Source organism: Aquarana catesbeiana, linkage group LG02 (assembly GCF_042186555.1).
Source record: "Aquarana catesbeiana isolate 2022-GZ linkage group LG02, ASM4218655v1, whole genome shotgun sequence".
NCBI classification, from domain to species: domain Eukaryota; kingdom Metazoa; phylum Chordata; class Amphibia; order Anura; family Ranidae; genus Aquarana; species Aquarana catesbeiana.
The window spans coordinates 797,229,380-797,251,325 of NC_133325.1; the positions used below are offsets into that span (position 1 = coordinate 797,229,380).

Genomic DNA, 21,946 nt, shown 5'->3' on the forward strand with positions numbered 1-21,946 from the left:
CCTCCCCTGACACTGTCCCACCAATGCCCATCTAATTCGTGAATCACAGAACCGGGATTTCAACCACAAGATAAATGTATAATCTTCCCTCGCAACACCACCCGAGAGCAGCTACAGGAGCTCAGAGCCCACACTGACACCTTCTTCTCCGGGCGTGTTGTGGCTACCGCTCTGCCCTTACATATGCCCAAGAATGACATGGCGGCTCTGGGCTCCTGGGACACGACAACTAGCACCGCCTTCCTCTCTCCTCATTGGCGGCCCCGGACTTCTAGGAACTTCGCGACCTTAGCTCCGCCCCCTTTATATTGTAACTATTGCCCGGGACAAAGATGGAGGTTCTGTGTTCCACAGTAGTGACCGGGGAGGCCAGTGATGACGGCACGTAGCGGTGGAGGGTTGAGGCGGGTAGTTTGAAGCCCGGAAGAGAGAAGTGCGGAGTGTGTACCGGGCTGAGGGGGGGAGGAGGAGAGGTAAGGTCCGGGGCTGTCATTGTATTCTTATTTATCTCCCTGCTGTCTAAGGGAGTCAACCAGTGTTCTCTGTACAACGCTACAGTATATGTCAGAGCTATATGTATTTTAATAATAATAGTGTGTGAAGGTGGAGGAGGGGACATTAGAGTGTAAGCTCTTCTGGTACAGTGTTCTTCCGGCTCAGTGTTCTCTGTACAGCACTGCGGTATATGTCAGCGCTATATAAATTATTAACATTAGAGTTCACATTTTTGTTTATTTAAAAATCTTGCCAGTGTACAGCTTGTTATTAAAACATTTACATATACACAAAAAAAAAAACATTTTTTTAAATCTCTCTCTCTCTCTCTCTCTCTCTCTCTCTCTCTCTCTCTCTCTCTCTATCTATATATATATATATATATATATATATATATATATATATATACAAACAGGCTTACATAAACAAATAACAATAATAAAGCATAAATAGAACTATAATACAAAGAAACATAATTGTATTACTAGCAAACTCCAAAATTATGCAAAACCACACCCTCCCCCCCACCTTAACCGATTCAGCCCTGGAAGATTTTACCCCCCTTCCTGACCAGAGCACTTTTTGCACTGCGTCGCTTTAACTGACAATTGCGCGGTCGTGCAATGTTGCACCCAAACAAAAATTGACGTCCTTTTTTTTTTCCCCACAAATAGAGATTTCTTTTGGTGGTATTTGATCTCCTCTGCGGTTTTTATTTTTTGCGCTATAAACAAAAAAAATAGCGACAATTTTGAAAAAAACACAATATTTTTTACTTTTTGCTATAATAAATATGCCCCAAAAATAATAAAAAAAAATTTTTTTTCCTCAGTTTAGGCCGATTTTTGGTACAAAAAAATAACAATAAGCGTTTATTGATTGGTCTGCACAAAAGTTACAGCGTTTACAAAATAGGGGATAGTTTTATGGCATTTTTATTAATATTTTTTTTTTTTTTTCTAGTAATGGCGGCGATCAGTGTTTTTTTTTTTTTTTTTTTTTTTTGTGACTGCAACATTATGGCGGACACATCGGACATTTTTGACACGTTTTTGGGACCATTGTCATTTATACAGCAATCAGTGCTATACAAATGCACTGATTCCTGTGTAAATGACACTGGCAGTGAAGGGGTGGGGAGGGGTTAAATCAGTACTAGGGAGTGATTTCTAACTGTAGGGGGTGTGGCTACATGTGACACTTCACTGATCTCCGATTACAGGGAGCAGAGATCAGTGTCCTGTCACTAGGCAGAACGGGGAGATGCATGTTTACATCAACATCTCCCCATTCGTCCTCTCCGTGAGACGATCTCGGGTATCCCTGCGGCGATGGAGTCCGCAGGACCCGCGACCCGACTCACGGAGCTCCCGGCTGGCTCGCACGCAATGGCACGGCGGGGAATTCAAATGGGACTTACAGGTAGGCCCAGTTGTGCCATTCTGCCGACGTACATCGGCGTGCGCCGGTGGGGAAGTGGTTAAAAATCTTGCAAGCATACAGCTTGTTATTAAAACATTTACATATACACACAAAAAAATATTGTGTATGTGTGTGTATATATATATATATAATATAATATAAAAAAAAAAAAATATATATATATATATATATATATATATATATATATAGATAGATAGATAGATATATATAGATATAGATATAGATATATATATATATATATATATATATATATATATAGATATCTATATATATATATAGATATCTATATATATATATATATATAGATATCTATATATATATATAGATATCTATATATATATAATTTTATTTTTTAACCACTTCAATCCCGGGCACTTAGACACCTTCCCGCCCAGGCCAATTTTCAGCTTTTAGCGCTCTCGCAATTTGAATGACAATTGCGCGGTCATCCAACACTGTACTCAAACAATTTTTTTATCATTTTTTTTTCCCACAAATAGAGATTTCTTTTGGTGGTATTTGATCACCTCTGCAGTTTTTATTTTTTGTGCAACAAATAAAAAAAGACCGAAAATTTTGAAAAAAAACAAGTTTTTCTTTGTTTCTGTTAAAAATTTTTGTAAATAAGTACGTTTTCTTCTTCAAGGACGGGCACTGATATGGCGGCACTGATATGGCTGCACTGATATGGCGGCACCAATGAGGTGGCACTGACAGGCACTGATGATGGGCACTCATAGGTGGCACTGATGGGCACTCGTAGGTGGCATTGATGGGTACTTATGGGTGGCACTGAGAGTTGGCACGGATGGGCACTGACAGGTGGCACAGATGGGCGCTGATGACACTGGTTGCACTGATGCGCCTAAGGGTGGCATTGCTGGGCATCACTGCAACATAATGGTGCCAATCAGTGCCCATTTGTGGGCCGGGCGGTGGTTCAGTTATCCTGACTGGGCGTCATACGACGCCCAGTCAGGATAACTGAACCACCGCCTGGCCGTCATCTGCTATGGGCCGGGTGGGAAGTGGTTAAACAGGCTTACATCAGCAAATAACAACAAAAAAGCAAATGGCTTTTTGACAAAAAAGCATAAATAGAACTATAATACAAAGAAACATAATTGTATTACTAGCAAACTACAAAATTATGCAAAACAAAGCCATAACCGCCACCTAAACACCCCCTCAGGCTAAGATACCATTACACATGTAACCCACGCATGCGGCCTTTTTCCAAAAATAATATCTTATATAAAAATCTAGGGGACGTGAAAAGACAGAAAGAAAAGCCACACACCCAGAGACTGACAGACAGCAGCTGTGGAGACCTGACATTCCTCCACACCTTTGTCCAGGCCCCCCGGCCGCCACCTGTCCTTCTCAAGACCCCGAATCTCCCCAACCTCACCCAGAATGTCGTCCACCACCACCTCGACAGGAAGGACTTTCTTCCGAATGGAGACCTGACACCATGACATTCCATGTGAAGAAACGGACTACTAAGCTAACTAGAAAAAAGTGTCTCCAAAATCAAAATCCCAATGCGTCTCAAAGGCCTCGTACGACCACTCCGCATAACTCAAGCGGGAAAGGAAAGGGACACCCAGAGCCCCTCCCACCCGCTTATAGACTTCTATATTGAAGGGGCACTGAAGCAAGAAGTGGTCCATCGTCTCCTCCACCCCTCACCCCCCACCACACTCCACTCTTGGACAACCACGGTTCTCCGCAGAGCGATGCTTCAGTTTGCCCTCTACATAGAGTCTGTCACGTAACGAGCGAAGGGCCAAATCCCGAAACTTTAATGGGATTCTCTCTAGTTTGAGCAACCGCAGACCCCTCCCACATTACAGGGCCTGGGCAATCCCTCAAGGCCAGTGGCTCAACTAAGGGCCAGTTCACACCATAGAAACCCAGTCCAGATGTGTTCCAGGTGCTTTTCTGCATGCGCGTTTTTGATGCGTTGCAGTGCTCCCCCCCTCTTTTTTCTTAACCTTAAGGGCTAGTTCACACGGTAGAAACGCAGTCCCAATGTGCTCCAGATGCGCTTTTGCATGCGTGTTTTTGATGCGTTTTTGGTGCATTTTTGATGCAGTCCAGTGCATTCCCCCTCCCCTTTTTTTCCCTTAACCTTATAAGAACATGGGTGGTCCAGTGCGTTTTCGGTGCATTCCCGTAAGTTTTTGATGCATTTTACAGCGTTTCAGTACAATCCAGTGCAGGAAAAATGCAGCATGTTCTACTTTTTTTTTTTGGAACTGCAAGCACTGGTGTGAACTATGCCATTGAAAACCATATAACCTACTTTCCATGCATTTTTGATGCAGAAAAAAAAACGCACTGAACTGCATGTGGTGTGAACTGGCCCTTAGTGCAGATTCAGAAACCCTCCTCTCCAGGTCCTTCCTAGGAAGAGACTTCATTTCCTCCGCTGTCACTAGACATGTGTACTGCCGAAAAATTTGTTTTCATTTGTTTTTTTTTTTTATTTTTTTTTTATATTTCGTTTTTCGGGTCATATGTTATGTAAATGAGAAAATCCGAAAATAAAGAAAACTCGAAATAATAACTAATAATAACTATTAAATTCTATGTATTGGAATTTTCTTTCAAATTTGGCTGTTAGAGAACGTAACGAATACGAATTTATCTGAAACAACAAAACCTGCATCTAAACAAGTGGAGCGGAATGAATTTATAATAATACGTTTTTGTTATTGATATTTTATTATTATTCATTTTTTGCGTTCCATGTGTTTTAGATACGTCATTCGTTTTTTTGGATAATTCGTAACTTTGGATAAATTCGTATTCGTTACGTTCACTAACAGCCAAATTTGAAAGGAAATTCCAATACCTATAATTTAATAGTTCGTAATAGTCAAGTTATTATTAGTTTGTTTTCTCTGATTTTCGTTCTTTTGAATTTCCGTTCTTATTTTCGAATTTTGAATTTTTGAATATCTGGAATTTTTGAATATCTGGAATTTTTGAATATCTGAATTTTTGAATATCTGGAATTTTTGAATATCTGGAATTTTTGAATATCTGGAATTTTTGAATATCTGGAATTTTTGAATATCTGGAATTTTTGAATATTCTGAAAAATTCCTTAAGCGGGTTTTCTTTAATCCGGATATTTCCGAATTAACAAATTTCTCGAAATTAGTTAAACTAATTCGTAACGAAAGTAATTGCACATGTCTAGCTGCCACTCCCGAAGCATTTCGGGCACGGGGCAACATATTTGATTTAAAAAAAAAAAAAGTTTTTATTGCATATGTTTTATTAGCAGAAAGTAAAAAAAAAAAGATTTTTTTATTTTTATTTTTTTTAAATTTTTGGTCTTTGTTTTTTGTTTTATATGATAAAAAAAATAAAAAAACACAGAGGTGATCAAATACCACCAAAAGAAAGCTCTATGTATATAAAAAATTCTGTCTTTTTTTTTTTTTTTTTCCATTTGAGTACAGTGTTGTATGACCGCGCGAGCCAAAAAAAAACAAAAAACGCCTCGGTCATGAAAGGGGGGTAAAACCTTCCGGAGCTGAAGTGGTTAATTTTTTTTTTTTTTTTCACGTAACTTTATTTTTAATACATGGGGAATCAAATGTCCCCTATGTGATGCTATTTGGTTGTGACCGGTTCTCTTTTATTGAGACATCAGGTTTCTGTTGGACCCCCTGATGTCTCGCCTTCCCTCCACTGAAGCTAATGGAGTGAAGATTGCGCTCTGTTAGCTTCTTCCCCGGCCAGAGCAGCCGGGAAAAGTGGCACCTGGAATTGGAAATGACCCTCCTACATCAGGGATATGCAATTAGCGGACCTCCAGCTGTTGCAGAACTACAAGCCCCATCATGCCTCTACCTCTGGGTGTCATGCTTGTGGGTGTCAGAGTCTTGCTATGCCTCATGGGAGTTGTAGTTCTGCAACAGCTGGAGGTCCGCTAATTGCATATCCCTGGTATACATGTTGCTTGCGATTTTTTTATTATTTTTTTTTTTTTTTTTTTGCAGCTCGGGGAGATCAGACGACAAAGACTAACGAGTGTTTTTAACCCTTTCCACAGTGTGCACTGAGAAATTTTACACTCCTATTTTTATTTTTTTGTCTTTTCCAGGCTCGTTCCTGATTGGTTCACCCTTCTTGTTTTTATATTTTTCAGGTGCCGCCGCAATGCGCTCACAATGGCGATAAAAACGTTCTCCCCTCGCCCCACTTCCTGGATTGGTTGGACCACAAATTGAAAAAAAAAAAAAAAGACTTAACCGGGTTTATTTTACGACGTGAGAGGACAACAAAGGCAACAAAGAATCGATATGACGCGGGAGAACGTTCGAGGTGTCCTACGTCTCCGCTGGGATTGGGTGTCGTTTTTCTATTTACAGCACCGATGAATGATAAATGCACGATGCGCGGAGGGACGGCGGCAGCGGCGGGGACCCCCAGGACTAGCGCCAGCCTGGCCAAAATCTTATTCGGCGGTTTGGAGTCGAAGGAAGATGGACAGGCCAAGAAGCCGCCGGCATCGAAAGGGGCCCTGGGGCCCCACAACAGCCGTAAGCGTCACCGGCCGCGCTCCCTCTCCAGCTCGGGCTCTGAGAACTCCCCCAGCCCCTCGGTGTCGAAGAAAGCTGCACTACAGACCCACAGCAAGCATGGCAAATCCAGAGTGTTAAACGCTGCGACGTCTGCAAGGCCGCGGACTGTGAGCGCGCGAGGGAATGGCGGGAGTCCTGCCGATGCCGCGTCTGCCGCTGATAAGGACTACATCCTGTTCAGTCCAGCGCAGCAGGCGTCTATACTGGAGAGACAGAAGAAACGGGGACCGGACAGCAGTGCCAATCTGTCTGTGTCTGTTCTGGCGCCCCCTGCTGGTCTGGACCGCACACTGCTGGAGAACAGCCTCGCTGCCACTGGTAAGTTGTAGATTACGTGTGTCCACTGAGAAGTGTCCATTGACCTCCGTTAACACAGGTGCCACTTGTCATGCGATTTGACAGGTCCAAAATCGCATGACAAGTCGTACTATTTTATTGGCAATGGAACTGTTGGTTGCGACGCCGATTTTGCGGTATGCCGTGCCGGTTTGAAAAAAGAGGGTTCCTGCACTATTTTTTTGCAGTTTTAGGTGCGACTTGCATAGACATCTGTGCATGAAATCGCAGCAGATGTCAGCTAAGTCGCACCTGAAGTCGCACTGACACGCAGCTCTAAAATTGTGCGATTTAAAGCGGAGATCGTTCAGTGCACCTCACCCTTTGAAATATGTATGTATATTATGTTTCTGATTGAGATATATCTCAATCAATCTATGTTTGCTAAAAAAAAAAAAAATCTTTTTTTTTGCTAGAAAACTACTTGGAGTTACAGAGGAGATGTAGCACTGGAATTATTGCTCTCCCTATAATGTTTGTGGTGATACCTCAACGTGTGGTGCGATCACCCTTTACATAAACGTGCACGACCTAATCATACATTCGCTTCTGTGCACGAGCACGGAGGGATGGGGGTGCTTTACAAAAAAAAAAAAAAAATATTTATTTTTACACTGTCCCTTTTTTTTTTTTTTTTAAATTAATTAATTAATTTTTTTATTGCTATGACAAGAAATGTAAACATCCCTTGTGATAGAAATAAGGGATGACAGGTCCTCTTTATGGAGAGATCTATAAGACCCCAAATACCTCCTCTACCCTTGAAAGCACCAGATAAAAAAAAAAAAAAAACACATTGATCTGATGCTTTCAAAAAAGAAAAATTGTTTGCATCTGCCCTAGACCGGGAAGTGACGCCATGAGACCTTCTAGACCGAGAGGGGCAGCAAATAGTAGATCGCGAACAGGTGACTGGTAGATCCCGGTCTGGATTTGCTGACCTCCCTTTAAAGAGCATTAAACAGATTGCAATGCAGAGGGACTACTTGTAAAGTTGGAGCCTGTAGTAGGGAGCGAGAGCCACGGAATCCGATGCCTCCTCTGTAGTGCCGGCTCCTGTCCCATGCGGAGTGATACCAACTGCACCCCACCACCTCTTATCCTAGCTGGTGGTCTCCAGAGTGGTGCCAACTGCACCCCCCCACCTCTTATCCCAGCTGGTGGTCTCCAGAGTGGTGCCAACTGCACCCCCCCACCTCTTATCCTAGCTGGTGGTCTCCAGAGTGGTGCCAACTGCACCCCCCCACCTCTTATCCCAGCTGGTGGTCTCCAGAGTGGTGCCAACTGCACCCCCCACCTCTTATCCCAGCTGGTGGTCTCCAGTATGGTGCCAACTGCACCCCCCCACCTCTTATCCCAGCTGGTGGTCTCCAGAGTGGTGCCAACTGCACCCCCCACCTCTTATCCCAGCTGGTGGTCTCCAGAGTGGTGCCAACTGCACCCCCCACCTCTTATCCCAGCTGGTGGTCTCCAGAGTGGTGCCAACTGCACCCCCCACCTCTTATCCCAGCTGGTGGTCTCCAGTATGGTGCCAACTGCACCTCCCCCACCTCTTATCCCAGCTGGTGGTCTCCAGAGTGGTGCCAACTGCACCCCCCCCACCTCTTATCCCAGCTGGTGGTCTCCAGAGTGGTGCCAACTGCACCCCCCCACCTCTTATCCCAGCTGGTGGTCTCCAGAGTGGTGCCAACTGCACCCCCCACCTCTTATCCCAGCTGGTGGTCTCCAGTATGGTGCCAACTGCACCCCCCCACCTCTTATCATAGCTGGTGGTCTCCAGAGTGGTGCCAACTGCACCCCCCCACCTCTTATCCCAGCTGGTGGTCTCCAGAGTGGTGCCAACTGCACCCCCCACCTCTTATCCCAGCTGGTGGTCTCCAGAGTGATACCAACTGCACCCCCCCCACCTCTTATCCCAGCTGGTGGTCTCCAGAGTGGTGCCAACTGCACCCTCCCACCTCTTATCCCAGCTGGTGGTCTCCAGAGTGGTGCCAACTGCACCTCCCCCACCTCTTATCCCAGCTGGTGGTCTCCAGAGTGCTGCCAACTGCACCTCCCCCACCTCTTATCCCAGCTGGTGGTCTCCAGAGTGGTGCCAACTGCACCCCCCACCTCTTATCCCAGCTGGTGATCTCCAGAGTGGTGCCAACTGCACCCCCCACCTCTTATCCCAGCTGGTGATCTCCAGAGTGGTGCCAACTGCACCCCCCCACCTCTTATCCCAGCTGGTGGTCTCCAGAGTGGTGCCAACCACAGGAAAGAAGAGATCTTCAGGTCAGTGTGAAGCAATAAATAAAAAAAACCTGAGGGTCTCGAGAAGACCACCCAGCCAAGTAGTTGTAAAAATGAGAACCAAGTGCGGTTTTTAGAAAATATGCAAAAAAGACTTTATTGATAAACAAAATTGAAACATTATTGAATATTGCAAATTGTCGATCAACTGACTGACACCCCCTCCAAACAGCTAATTAAAAATTGGGACAACGTTGTCACACTACACAAATAAAATACACACCACACATACAAACAGACCCAGGACCACACACACACATCTGCAGATAGTTAGACAGGCTACTATGGCACAGTGAATGTTGATTGAGGCTGTAACACCTCAAGCAGGCAGGACCTCACCAAGAGCCCTAACCGGGATTCACCGGGATTCAATTGTGGCACCGATTCCAACCAGTGTACAGTGGTCTACCTGTAAGTGGAGGTTTCAGCCATAAATCACCACTAGTGGATGGGAACTTAGTCCAGCAACAGACATTGATGGTCACAATTAGGAACTAATGGGGACACTAATGGCCATATGGTCTATAGTTCAAATTTGGCAGCTGGTAACGGTTCTCCTGAGGCTGTAGATAATGGTAAGTGATAGGACCTCTCCACAGGAATATTGAATTGTAATGACAAGACCCCTTGCGTTGTCACACTATATATGAAGGCCGTCAGGCTAGAGTCATTATAGCGCTATTAATATATTCCTTGCTGTGAGATAACACTAACCAGGGTGTCCATAGATCTCCTTCCACAGCTCGTTCACCACTAGAGTGGCCAATGGAAAGTAATGGTAATCGTCCATAGAGACCAATCTTCTTCTTATTGACTTTCTCCTTAGTCCTGCGGTATTACTGTTGTAATCAATACCAGTTCTAAGGGGAGAAAATAGCAATCCACCTCCGGAATATTCACCTAGAGCGGCAGTTGATAAGGAGTTTCAATGGAGCATCCCGGTTGGGGCAAACGATGGATATATCTGTTCCCATAGTGTGGAGAGAACTTGGTCCTTAGACCTCTTTCATACTGGAGGTGTTTATTCAGGCGCTTTAGCGCTAAAAATAGCGCCTGGAAAATGCCTCATCTGCAGTCCTAGTGTGAAAGCCCGAGCGTTTTCACACTGGGGCGGGGCGGTGCGCTTGCAGGACACTAGAAAAAGTCCTGCAAGCAGCATCTTTGGGGCAGTTTGCGAGCGGTGTATACAGCACTCCTCCACCGCCCCTGCCCATTGGAATGCATGGGCAGCGCTGCCGAAGCGCCTGTAAAGCGCTTCAGCAGCGACGCTATGCGGGCGCTTTTAACACCTTCTAGGGGGTTAAAAGCGTCCTGCTTCTGCCTGAATAGCAGCGCTTTACCGCTACCGCCCCAGTGTGAAAGGGCTGTTAATGCAGCAGAGATAACAAAATTGAAGACTGGCCGAGGGCTCTCAGCAGTCCCATTGGCTGCATACGGTTAGCAGGACATCTCCATAGCTCCCAATTAGGGCTGCAAGTAACGATTGTTTTCATAATCGATTAGTTGGCCGATTATTGTTTCGATTAATCTGATAATGACCTTAAAAAAAATGTGGTGTATAATTTAATATGTAAAGTTTAAAAAAAGGCAATTTATTCTTAAATATCTCTATGCAGAGGTAAATATAAATAACCAACTATATGGTTAGGGAGCAAAATATCTAATCCACTCTGAGAAGAACAGGCTCTATACTGTTAGAGGAGAGATATACTGTATATACTATTACAGGAGATATATACTGTATATACTATTGGAGGTTGAATCTGGTAAATATCATCAGACTTGGAGATCACATTTTTTATTTAGACCCCTTTCACACTGGGGCGCATGTAATGTGCCCTGCTCCCACATAATGTGCCCTGCTCCCACGTAATGTGCCCTGCTCCCACGTAATGTGCCCTGCTCCCACGTAATGTGCCCTGCTCCCACGTAATGTGCCCTGCTCCCACGTAATGTGCCCTGCTCCCACGTAATGTGCCCTGCTCCCACGTAATGTGCCCTGCTCCCACGTAATGTGCCCTGCTCCCACGTAATGTGCCCTGCTCCCACGTAATGTGCCCTGCTCCCACGTAATGTGCCCTGCTCCCACGTAATGTGCCCTGCTCCCACGTAATGTGCCCTGCTTCCACGTAATGTGCCCTGCCCTCATGTAATGTGCCCTGCTCCCACGTAATGTGCCCTGCTCCCACGTAATGTGCCCTGCTCCCACGTAATGTGCCCTGCTTCCAAGTAATGTGCCCTGCCCCCACGTAATGTGCCCTGCCCCCACGTAATGTGCCCTGCCATCATGTAATGTGCCCTGCTCCCACGTAATGTGCCCTGCCCTCATGTAATGTGCCCTGCTCCCACGTAATGTGCCCTGCCCCCACGTAATGTGCCCTGCCCCCACGTAATGTGCCCTGCCCCCACGTAATGTGCCCTGCCCCCACGTAATGTGCCCTGCCCCCACGTAATGTGCCCTGCCCCCACGTAATGTGCCCTGCCATCATGTAATGTGCCCTGCTCCCACATAATGTGCCCTGCCATCATGTAATGTGCCCTGCTCCCACGTAATGTGCCCTGCCTGCCCTGCCCTCATGTAATGTGCCCTGCTCCCACGTAATGTGCCCTGCTCCCACGTAATGTGTCAAAAAAAAAAAAAAAAAAGTAAAATAAATAAGAAAAAAAAAAAATTAAAGCACCCGCCGAAGCAGAAGCGAACGCATACATAAGTTGCGCCCGCATGTGAAAATGGTGTTCAAACAACATGCGAGGTATCGCCGCGATCGTTAGAGTGAGAGCAATAATTCTAGCCCTAGACCTCCTCTGTAACTCAAAACTGGTAACCTGTAGAAATTTTCTAAACATCGCCTATGGAGATTTTTAAGGGTAAAACTTTGTCGCCATTCCACGAGCGGGCGCAATTTTGAAGTGTGACATGTTGGATATCCATTTACTCGGCGTAACATTATCCTTCACAATATGAAAAAAAAATGGGCTAACGTTAAGGTTCTATTTTTTTTTTTTTATTCAAAAAAGTGTATATTTTCCAAAAAAAAAGTGCGCTTGTAAGACCGCTGCGGAAATACGGTGTAACGGAAAGTATTGCAACGACCATTTTATTCTCTAGGGTGTCTGAAAAAAAATATATAATGTTTGGTGGTTCAAAGTCATTTTCTAGCAAAAAAAAAAAAAAATATTTTAATGTGTAAACACCGAGTCTGAAAAATAGGCCCGGTCCTTAAGTGGTTAAGCTTGTCTACCCCGTTCTAGATCATAGAGGTGAAGAGCGAACGATCTGGTCTCTCCCCACCTCTGTGACCAGCCGCATGAGCCGCTGTATTGATTCCTGAGCGGCGGAAAGGGGGTGGGGGGTTGGGGGGGGGGAGAGACAACCCACCCTCCTGCTGCTTCTAAAAGCGTTCCAGTGGCTAATCAGCTGCTTGAATCATTTTATGAGAGAGAGAATCGCTGGCTAGAAAAAAAAAAAAATTCCAGGGTAATGGCTGATGGCTTCATCCATGACCCCAGTAAATCACTTCAAAGCTGCTACGTATATATTAGAGCTGCACGATTAATCGTTAGGAATCGTGATTGTGATTTCCCCCCCCCCCCCATGATCTTGACAAAGCATTTCCCGATTCTTTCTATGCAGAGTATTCTCTGCTCAAGCTGACAGCTGTCAAAAAAAAACAAGAAAAAAAAACAGGCAGTCTGCCAAATATCACAACATTCCTCAGCCACAGAGCTAACTATAAACATTGTAACGATTTGTCCCTTAGATCAAAGGAATGAACTTTGGTCTGTTAATGAGGGAAATTTAACCACTTAAAGTCTACAACCTTTTTCTGACATTTGTTTCAAGTTAAAATCATTTATTTTTTGCTAGAAAATTACTTAGAACCCCCAAACATTATACATTTTTTTTTTTTTTTTTTTTTTTTTAGATCCTAGAGAATAAAATGGCGATTGTTGCAATATTTCATGTCACACTGTATTTGCGCAGCGGTCTTTCAAATGCAATTTTTTTGGAAAAAAATACATTTTTTTTAATGGATTAAAAAAAAAAAAATCAGTAAAGTTAGCCCATTTTTTTTTGTATAATATGAAAGATGATGATAAGCCGCGAGAATCGTGATCTTTATTCTAAGCAAAAAAAAAATGTGATTCTAATTTTGGCCAGAATCGTGCAGCTCTAGTGCGTGTGTGTGTGTATATATAGATATATCTATATATATCTATATATATATAGATATATATATATATATCTATATATATATAGATATATATAGATTATAAGCTCTTCTGAGCAGGGCCCTCTTAATCCTATTGTATTATAACTGTATTGTCTCCCTTTTATATTGTAAAGCGCTGCGTAAATTGTTGGCGCTATATAAATCCTGAATAATAATATATATATATGTGTGTGTGTATATGTGTGTATATATATATATATATATATATATATATATATATATATAATGTTTAATACGTATTGCAGACTTGAAGTGGTTAAATGATGACAGAAATGTGATGTCTCATGCCTTGCATATGTCGTTAGGCCTTGTTCCCGGGCATAGTCCCGCCGCAATGAAAGGCAAAATGCATTGTGAGAAGCTCACAGTGTGCAGTGAAATCAGAGGAAGACGCTTCAGTCCAGGAGAGGAGCCGGTGTCTTGCCGAGAATGTTTCCCCGGCGGATAAGGACCCCCCTGTACTGCGCAGGCGCAGCGCTTGCGCAGTACGAACGACTAGGAGCCGCCGAAAATAGCCGAAGCTGAAAAAGTTCAATCAGTTCTACACGGCGCCTGCGCTCTGGGTCCAGGTTCAAGCCCCACCATCCAAGTGGACCTAGAGGGAGAATAAAAAAGTGGCGAGCGAGGCCGTGCCCGAAGCGTGGCGAGCGAAGCGAGGCCGTGCCAAAATCACAGCGAGCGGAGCGAGCCAGCGAGGGGCCCTCTTACAGGCGCCGTGTACAGCTGATTTCTATTCTATTCGGCTTCGTCTATTTCCGCCGGATCCTACTGCGCAAGAGCGCCGAGGGGAATTTTCTCGGCAGAACACCGGCACACATGTACAAGACTGAAGGGGACAGTTGTAGGGAGGAGTCGTTTGTTGGAGGTGATAATGGTAGATCTCTCTCTCTCTCTTCTCAGGTCACAGCGTCCATATGGCCCTTCCGGAGGATCTGGCAGACAAGCTGCTGCTGGCTAGTTGGGGTCTCCCGGGGGCCGTCCTGGAGAAGTATGGCCACCTGGGGGTGGTGCAGATGTTTGAGTGGCAGGCGGAGTGCCTGATGTTGGGACAGGTTCTCTCCGGGAAGAATCTGGTCTATTCTGGTGAGTGCTGCCATGGTGTTCAGTCTGCATATCTGGTGTTACCACATGTGATCCGTAACCGCCTCGTTATCCATCAGTAGTTTTATCATCATCATCGTATACAAGGCAATGGTTTGTCCCGTACATCACAATCGGCAGGAGAAAACAGATCGACAAGTTTACGATTAAAGGATGAAATAATGTATTTTAATTGAAAAGGGATGGAATTTGGAAGTCCTAGAGGTGCAATAAAATTAAATAAAAGAATTTTAATAAAAAAGTAAAATTAAATTACAATAAAATTACAATTTAGGATTAAAGAATGAATGCATTAGGATTCATTCAATGAATTAAAGGATGGAATAATTTATTTTAATTTGGAAGCCCTAATTGTACAATAAAATTGCAATCAGCAATATGGAGTTTATATAACTTACAGCACAGCATTCACAGTGAAGTAGTGTTTGTGTATGTAATGTCCTGCATAGTATACAGAATAGGGCACTCTGGGGTAAGGCTTCTACACCCCAGTGTATGTTATGGAACACCCGGGGATATGTCACAGACAGTACAGTGTAGGCAGTGGTACTGCCGGGAACATATGTACAGAGTGGGACAGCCCAGAGTATGTCATGTATAACACAGTGTATGCAATGTTGCAGTCTGGAATGTGTCACATACAGCTCAGTGTACGGAGTGGGGTGGCACTAAGCATGTTGCTTACAACATGGTGTACAGAGTAAGGTGGGCTGAAGCATGTGATATACAGCACAGTGTACAGAGTGGGGTGACCCAAAGCATGTCACATTCAGCACAGTGTATAGCGTGGGGTGGCCCAGAGCAAGGTCAGTAGCTCAGATAATTACACTTCTGGGTGCACATTGTAGACATTCCCTTCACTTCCTGTGTGGTCACTAGGACAGGAAGTGAGAGCAAATTCCTCCAACTGCTATACAGACATTGCAATTTATTTTTCAGTAAGGGACAGGAGGACCTTCTTGCTGGTTACTTGCCTGTTGATGAACCTGATGGAGGATCTAACCCTTACACTTTTATTTCCTGTGCTCCCCTGCAGTGCTTAGTGGTTCCTCCTGCTTACTTCTATGTCCTGTAGGGACTCACATGGTCATTGGGAGGAACCATTGTGCGCAGCAGGGGGGCATAGAAGATCGTCACTCTCCTCTTGTGCAGGCACACCTTCAATTTCAAGATAGATAGATATATCTCTATATCCTTCCAATGATTTTCTCTTCTCTCTCTTCAGCTCCCACAAGTGCCGGAAAGACTCTGGTGGCCGAACTGCTGATCCTAAAGAGAGTTCTGGAGACCCGGAAGAAAGCTTTATTCATCCTTCCCTTCGTCTCTGTAGCCAAAGAGAAAACCTATTACTTACAGGTGACTCCTCATGTCTGACAGCAGGCTCCATTCACAAAGTCTGTTACTTTCCTGATGCTATACTATAGATAAAGTTTAATCTGCGATGAAATCAGAGGAAGCTGTCTCAGTCCAGGAGAGGAGCCGATACACCTGTGCAAGTGTGTGTGATGGGAAGGCCGGTGGTCATATTTAAGAAGTGTGTGTAATATATATATATATATATATATATATATATATATATATATATATATATATATATATATATATATATATATATATATATGTGTGTGTGTATATGTGTATATATATATATATATATATATATATATATATATATATATATATCTACACATAAGACAAGCTATTCTGCTCTCTTCCAATACAATATTTTGGATATGAGTTACTGCGGCTCGCAGGTCAACTGTGTCTGTGGCCTTTTGCTCGCCTTTATCCAGCCCTTGGGATTGGGACACTATATTCCTCCCATTGATACAAGGCATTATTTCTCCCGACCGACGTGGGGGCGCTATTCCTTCCACCGAGCCCCGACCGACGTGGTGGCGCTATTTCTTTTCACCGAGCCCCGACCGACGTGGTGGAGCTATTCCTCTCGCCAAGCCCCGACTGACGTGGGGGTGCTATTCTTCCAACCAAGCCCCGACCGGCAGCGGGGGGGGGGGGGGGCGCTATTCCTCCCACTGACCCCCGACTGACGGGGTGGGGCGCTATTCCTTCCACCGACCGACGGGGGGGGGGCGCTATTCCTCCCGCCGAGCCCCGACTGATGGGGGGCGGTATTCCTCTTACCGAGCCCCGACCGATGGGGGCGGTATTCCTCTTACCGAGCCCCGACCGATGGGGGGGGGGTATTCCTCCCACCGAGCCCCGACCGGCGGGAGGGGGGGTATTCCTCCCACCGAGCCCCGACCGATGGGAGGGGGGGCGCTATTCCTCCCACCAAGCCCCGACCGACGGGAGGGGGGGGCGCTATTCCTCCCACCGAGCCACGACCGACGGGAGGGGGGGCGCTATTCCTCCCACCGAGCCCCGACCGACGGGAGGGGGGGGCGCTATTCCTCCCACCGAGCCCCGACCGACGGGAGGGGGGGTGCTATTCCTCCCACCAAGTCCTGACCGATGGGGGGCGCTATTCCTCCCACGAGCCCTGACCGATGGGGGGCGCTATTCCTCCCACGAGCCCTGACTGACGGGGGGGGGGCGCTATACCTCCCACCGAGCCCCGACCGACGGGGGGGGGCGCTATTCCTCCCACCGAGCCCCAACCGACGAGGGGGGGGCGCTATTCCTCCCACCGAGCCCCGACCGACGGGGGGGGGGACGCTATTCCTCCCACCGAGCCCCGACTGACGGGTGGGGGGGGACGCTATTCCTCCCACCGAGCCCCGACTGACGGGTGGGGGGGGACGCTATTCCTCCCACCGAGCCCCGACTGACGGGTGGGGGGGACGCTATTCCTCCCACCGAGCCCCGACCGACAGGGGGGGGTGGCGCTATTCCTCCCACCGAGCCCCGACCCACAGGGGGTCGCTATTCCGAGCCCCGACCGACGGGGGGCGGGGGCGCTATTCCTCCTCCCGAGCCCCGACCGACGGGGGGGGCGCTATTCCTCCCACCGAGCCCCGACCGACGGGGGGGGGGCTATTCTTCCCACCGAGCCCCGACCGACGGAGGGGGGGGGCGGTATTCCTCCCACCGAGCCCCGACCGACGGGGGGGGGCGCTATAGCTCCTCCCTATTGACCAGAGGTGCTATGTAATGTTTATACTCTCACTGTCTGGACCAGGCATTAGACTTGGTGGTCAATGAGATTATCGGACAAATTGAAGTTGAAGAGTTGACTAAAGTCACGAAAATTCCGATTATTGTAAGATCGGTTCAAAAACTGTATTTTTCGTACGATTTTCTGATTGTGTGTACGGGGCTTAAGGCATTTTCCTCTCCCCCCTGGCCATAGTCCGGCCCTCCTAAAGTCTGAAGAATAGTAAGTTGTCCCTTTTTTGTTTAGAAAGTTTGGAGATCCCGGAGTTGAGGGGTTTACTTCAAATAATTGAGAAATGAAGACACATAGTAGCTGTTATGGGTATCCACAGAAAATTGTTTTTTTAGTTTTTACATTTGTTATTGCAGTTCTCTTAATATCCCTCCTGCATTTCAGAGCCTGTTCCAGGAGGTCGGGGTGCAGGTGGGGGGGTACATGGGAAGCTCCTCCCCTGCCTGCGGTTTCTCGTCTCTGGACGTCGCCGTCTGCACCATCGAGAAAGCCAACGGCCTGGTGAACCGGCTGATAGAAGAGAACAAGATCGACTTGTTGGGTACGTTGGACCTGAGTGAGGGCAGAGACGAATGTTCTACAGCTGTTCTTTGTATGGTCCTGCCAGTGAAGCTCACACCATTTGTCATTTGTCTGTTTCTGTCATATGACTTCATCTATGTCTCTCCTCTTGCTCAGGGATGATGGTGGTGGATGAGTTGCACATGTTGGGAGACTCACACCGTGGTTATTTGCTGGAACTTCTCCTCACCAAGGTCCGATACGTCACCCAGAAAAGAGCCAACCTGTAAGTATTTAACATTTGAAGCCCATCTCCAGATATAATCTTTTCTTACCAATACCCCCCCCCACTCATTTCTTCTATTAGAAATTATAAGGGGGGGGGGGGGTTTCATGTCCGCCCGTGTCCCTTACCAGCGCCACTTAGGGAGGGGAGACCGGTCATTTAGCGCTGCCGTCTGTGTGCTCGCTGATTGGTCCCCTTGCAATGATGTTAGTCATGTTGTGAAGTCTTCTGGGGTCCGAGAGAGAGGACCTCACTGCTAGATTCCCAATAGGAAGTGTGCATGTTCCTCAGGCAGCGACTTGGAAACCCTAAGGAGGCTCCTTCCATTGTTCTATAGCAGGGATCTTCAAACTACGGCTCTCCAGCTGTTGCAGAACTACACATCCCATGAGGCATTGTAAAACTCTGACATTCACAGACATGACTAGGCATGATGGGAATTGTAGTTCCTGAACAACTGGAGGGCCATAGTTTGAAGACCCATGCTCTATAGGAAAAGGTGAAGACTTCTGACATGCCGCATCACATGACTATGGTAAGTAAAAGATGCTTTTCGGTATTTTTTTTTTAAAGAAATTAAAGAACAGCTTGAAAGTAAACGCGTTAAAATGGGAATAATAAAGGTGAGTGTTCCTCAGAAAGCAGTATACTTTAAAGGATATGTAAAGGTTCCTTTATTTTAAAAAAACAAACGTCATACTTGCCTCCTCTGTGCAGTTGTTTTTGCACAGAGTGGCCCCGATCCTCCTCTTCTGGGGTCCCTCTGTGGCACTCCTGGCTCCTCCTCTTCTCGAGTGCCCTGTTGGAGGGCGCTCTCCCTCTATTGACCAGACAGCAGGACTCGGCTTCGCCCCATCCCCACACCAAACCCCCCCCCCCCTTGCTCCCGCGTCATTGGATTTTATTGACAGCAGCGGGAAACCAATGGCTGCGCTGCTTCAGTCTATCCAATCAGGACCCGAGACGCCGACTGGAGCTGGTGTGCTCGTCCCCTGCACTGGAAAGACCGGGTTCAGGTACGTATAAGGGGGGGGGCAGCTGCAGGACAGCAGGTTTTTCACCTTAAGGTGAAAAGCATTGAGGGTTTACAACCCCTTTAAATAGAAGCAAGACAGCTGCTATTTAATATCAGTATATTTCTGATCTTTTTAGTTCAATATATAGCGGGAAGAGTTAAAGCGAATGTTTATCCATAACAGTTTGATAACAATTAATGTATGTCACATTAAAGTGATTGTAAAGTCTTGTTATTTGTTATTTTTATTGGAAAAAAAAAATGTTATACTTGTCTGCTCTGTTGGAGTGGATTTGCTCCTGGCCCCTCCCTCCTGTCGAGTGCCCCCACAGTGAGCAGCTTGCTATGGAGGCAACCGAGCCGAGACACAGTTCCCTGTGTCCATTCAGACATGGAGCTGTGGCCCAACCCCGCCCCCTTTATCTCCTGATTGGCTGACTGACTTTATTTGACAGCAGCAGGAACCAGTGGCACGCCGCTGCTGTGTCTCAGCCAACCAGGAGGGAGAGTCTTGATCGGCCGAGACACTCGTGGACGTCACTGGACAGAGATGGGGCTCTGGTAAATATTAGGGGGGCTGCTGCTCACAGAAGCCTTAATGCACAGAATGCATTAAGATAAAAAAAACTTTCTGACTTTACAACTCCTTTATTAATTCTACTACCATTATTAGTGTGTGCTGTAAATTTCCTCCAACGTTGCTCCTGTTTCTTCTTGCAGGAGGCCACCATTTTGTTGAAGCTCAGAGCAGTCACATCCTTATTGGAAATTCTGTGACTTTCTTCAATTAAAATATGTACATTTCTAACCTTGATTGTATGTCTTGGCTCAGATAGAGAAGAAGGTTGACAGAAGCTTTACAGTGCTGAAGTTTCCATGAGGGAGATAAACTTACAAGGACAGTGTCTTAAATCTTTTGTGTCTCCCTGGCGACAGAGTTTGTCCTGTCACCTGAAAAAAAAGCCTCATGTGCAATCAAAAAAAAAGTCCTGCAAGCAGCTTCTTTGAGGTGTTTTAGGAGCGGTGGGCAGCGCAGTCGAAGCACCTCGGCAGCGGCGCCTTGCTGGTGCTTTTAACCCTTTATTCGGCCACTAATGGGGGTTAAAAGCGCCCGAAAAGAGCTGCGATAAAGCACCGCTAAAACTAGCAACTTATGCAGCGTACACACGGTCAGACTTTTCGACCGGACTGGTCCGGCAGACAATCCGATCGTGTGTGGGCTTCATCGGACCTTCAGCGGACTTTTCCAGTCAAAAATCTAACGGACTTTAGATTTGGAACACGCTTCAAATCTTTACGTCGTAACTCCGCCGGACCCAGAAATCCACTCGTCTGTATGCTAGTCCGACGGACAAAAACCGACGCTAGGGCAGCTATTGGCTACTGCTTATCAGCTTCCTTATTTTAGTCCGGTGTACGTCATCACGTACAAATCCATCAGACTTTGGTTGATCGTGTGTAGGCAAGTCCGTTCGTTAAAAAGTCGGTCGTAAGTCTGTTGAAAGTTTGTCGGACCAGTCCGGTTGAAAAATCCGCCCGTGTGTACGCGGCTTTAGGCATTTTCTTCAACACCTCATAAAATCCCGCCCTACACCATATGCTTTGGACCCCCTTTGAGAGCCTCTGTAGAGCCAGACCCCACTCCCTGGGCCTAATATCCTTGATATATATATATTTTTTTTTGTTTCAATATTTTTATTGAGGTTTTACAGGGTAAAGAGTTTTACAAACATTCAAACATGCATATCGAGTAGATTCCATTTCCAATAAATCTGGTAATGGCAATAAAGGTACACGGTTACGCTCAAGCCTCGCGGCCTTTAGAGAACAAATAGAGCTGGACAAAGAAAAGGATAAAGTACCACCCAATGTGGAAACTATCTGTGGACGGGTGGGGGCACATCCAACCAGCTCCCAGTCTTTTATCCCTTCCTGCCCCCTAATAGTGTATTAGTCAGAAAACAAGAAATGTTTGCATTTCATAAGAACAATAAGTTGTAAAACTGGGGTTACAAATGAAGTCTGCCAGATGCAGGTCATCTCGTCTATAACTTGTTTATCTAAATAACTGTCAACATTGAGTATTTAGAACCAATAATTGTTCCTTAGTCATATTTTAGGGAACGAAAAATGAAGAAGGGCCAATACTGGGGAGTCCTAGACCCCTTTGTGGTGAGAAAGGGATATGGGAGGGGGAGGTAGGAAAAGTATTGTTGGACTAATGTAAGCAAGAATGGATCTGGAGTCATTTGGAACTTTTTCATATGCACGTTGCATTTTATGGATTGAGTAGTAGTCATTCGTTTTTAGACTTTCGTGGCTTCCTCATATTGAGGTCTCTCACATCCTCAGGTCAAGCTCTATTGATTGTTGGACAGTCTGTTGAATTCAGCTGATTCTGCAGAGTGCTTCCAACAGGTTCAGGTTTTGCAGAATTTGGTATGTGTCTCCTTGGCCTGATGGAGTATGTTTTCCATTTCTGCAATCTTGCCTATTCTTTGGAGCCAT

At 45.9% G+C, this 21,946-nt stretch overlaps 1 protein-coding gene across 1 annotated transcript in view; it reads left to right on the forward strand.

Annotated features, from left to right (window-relative positions):
* POLQ (DNA polymerase theta) overlaps window positions 1-21,946 on the forward strand; it is a 117,974-nt gene continuing 96,028 nt past the window's right edge. Inside the window, 6 exon segments of the mRNA XM_073617496.1 lie at window positions 1-473; window positions 6,107-6,860; window positions 14,306-14,488; window positions 15,732-15,862; window positions 18,021-18,177; window positions 18,315-18,423. Coding sequence (XP_073473597.1) covers window positions 6,335-6,860; window positions 14,306-14,488; window positions 15,732-15,862; window positions 18,021-18,177; window positions 18,315-18,423 — 1,106 coding nt within the window. The 5' untranslated portion in view covers window positions 1-473; window positions 6,107-6,334.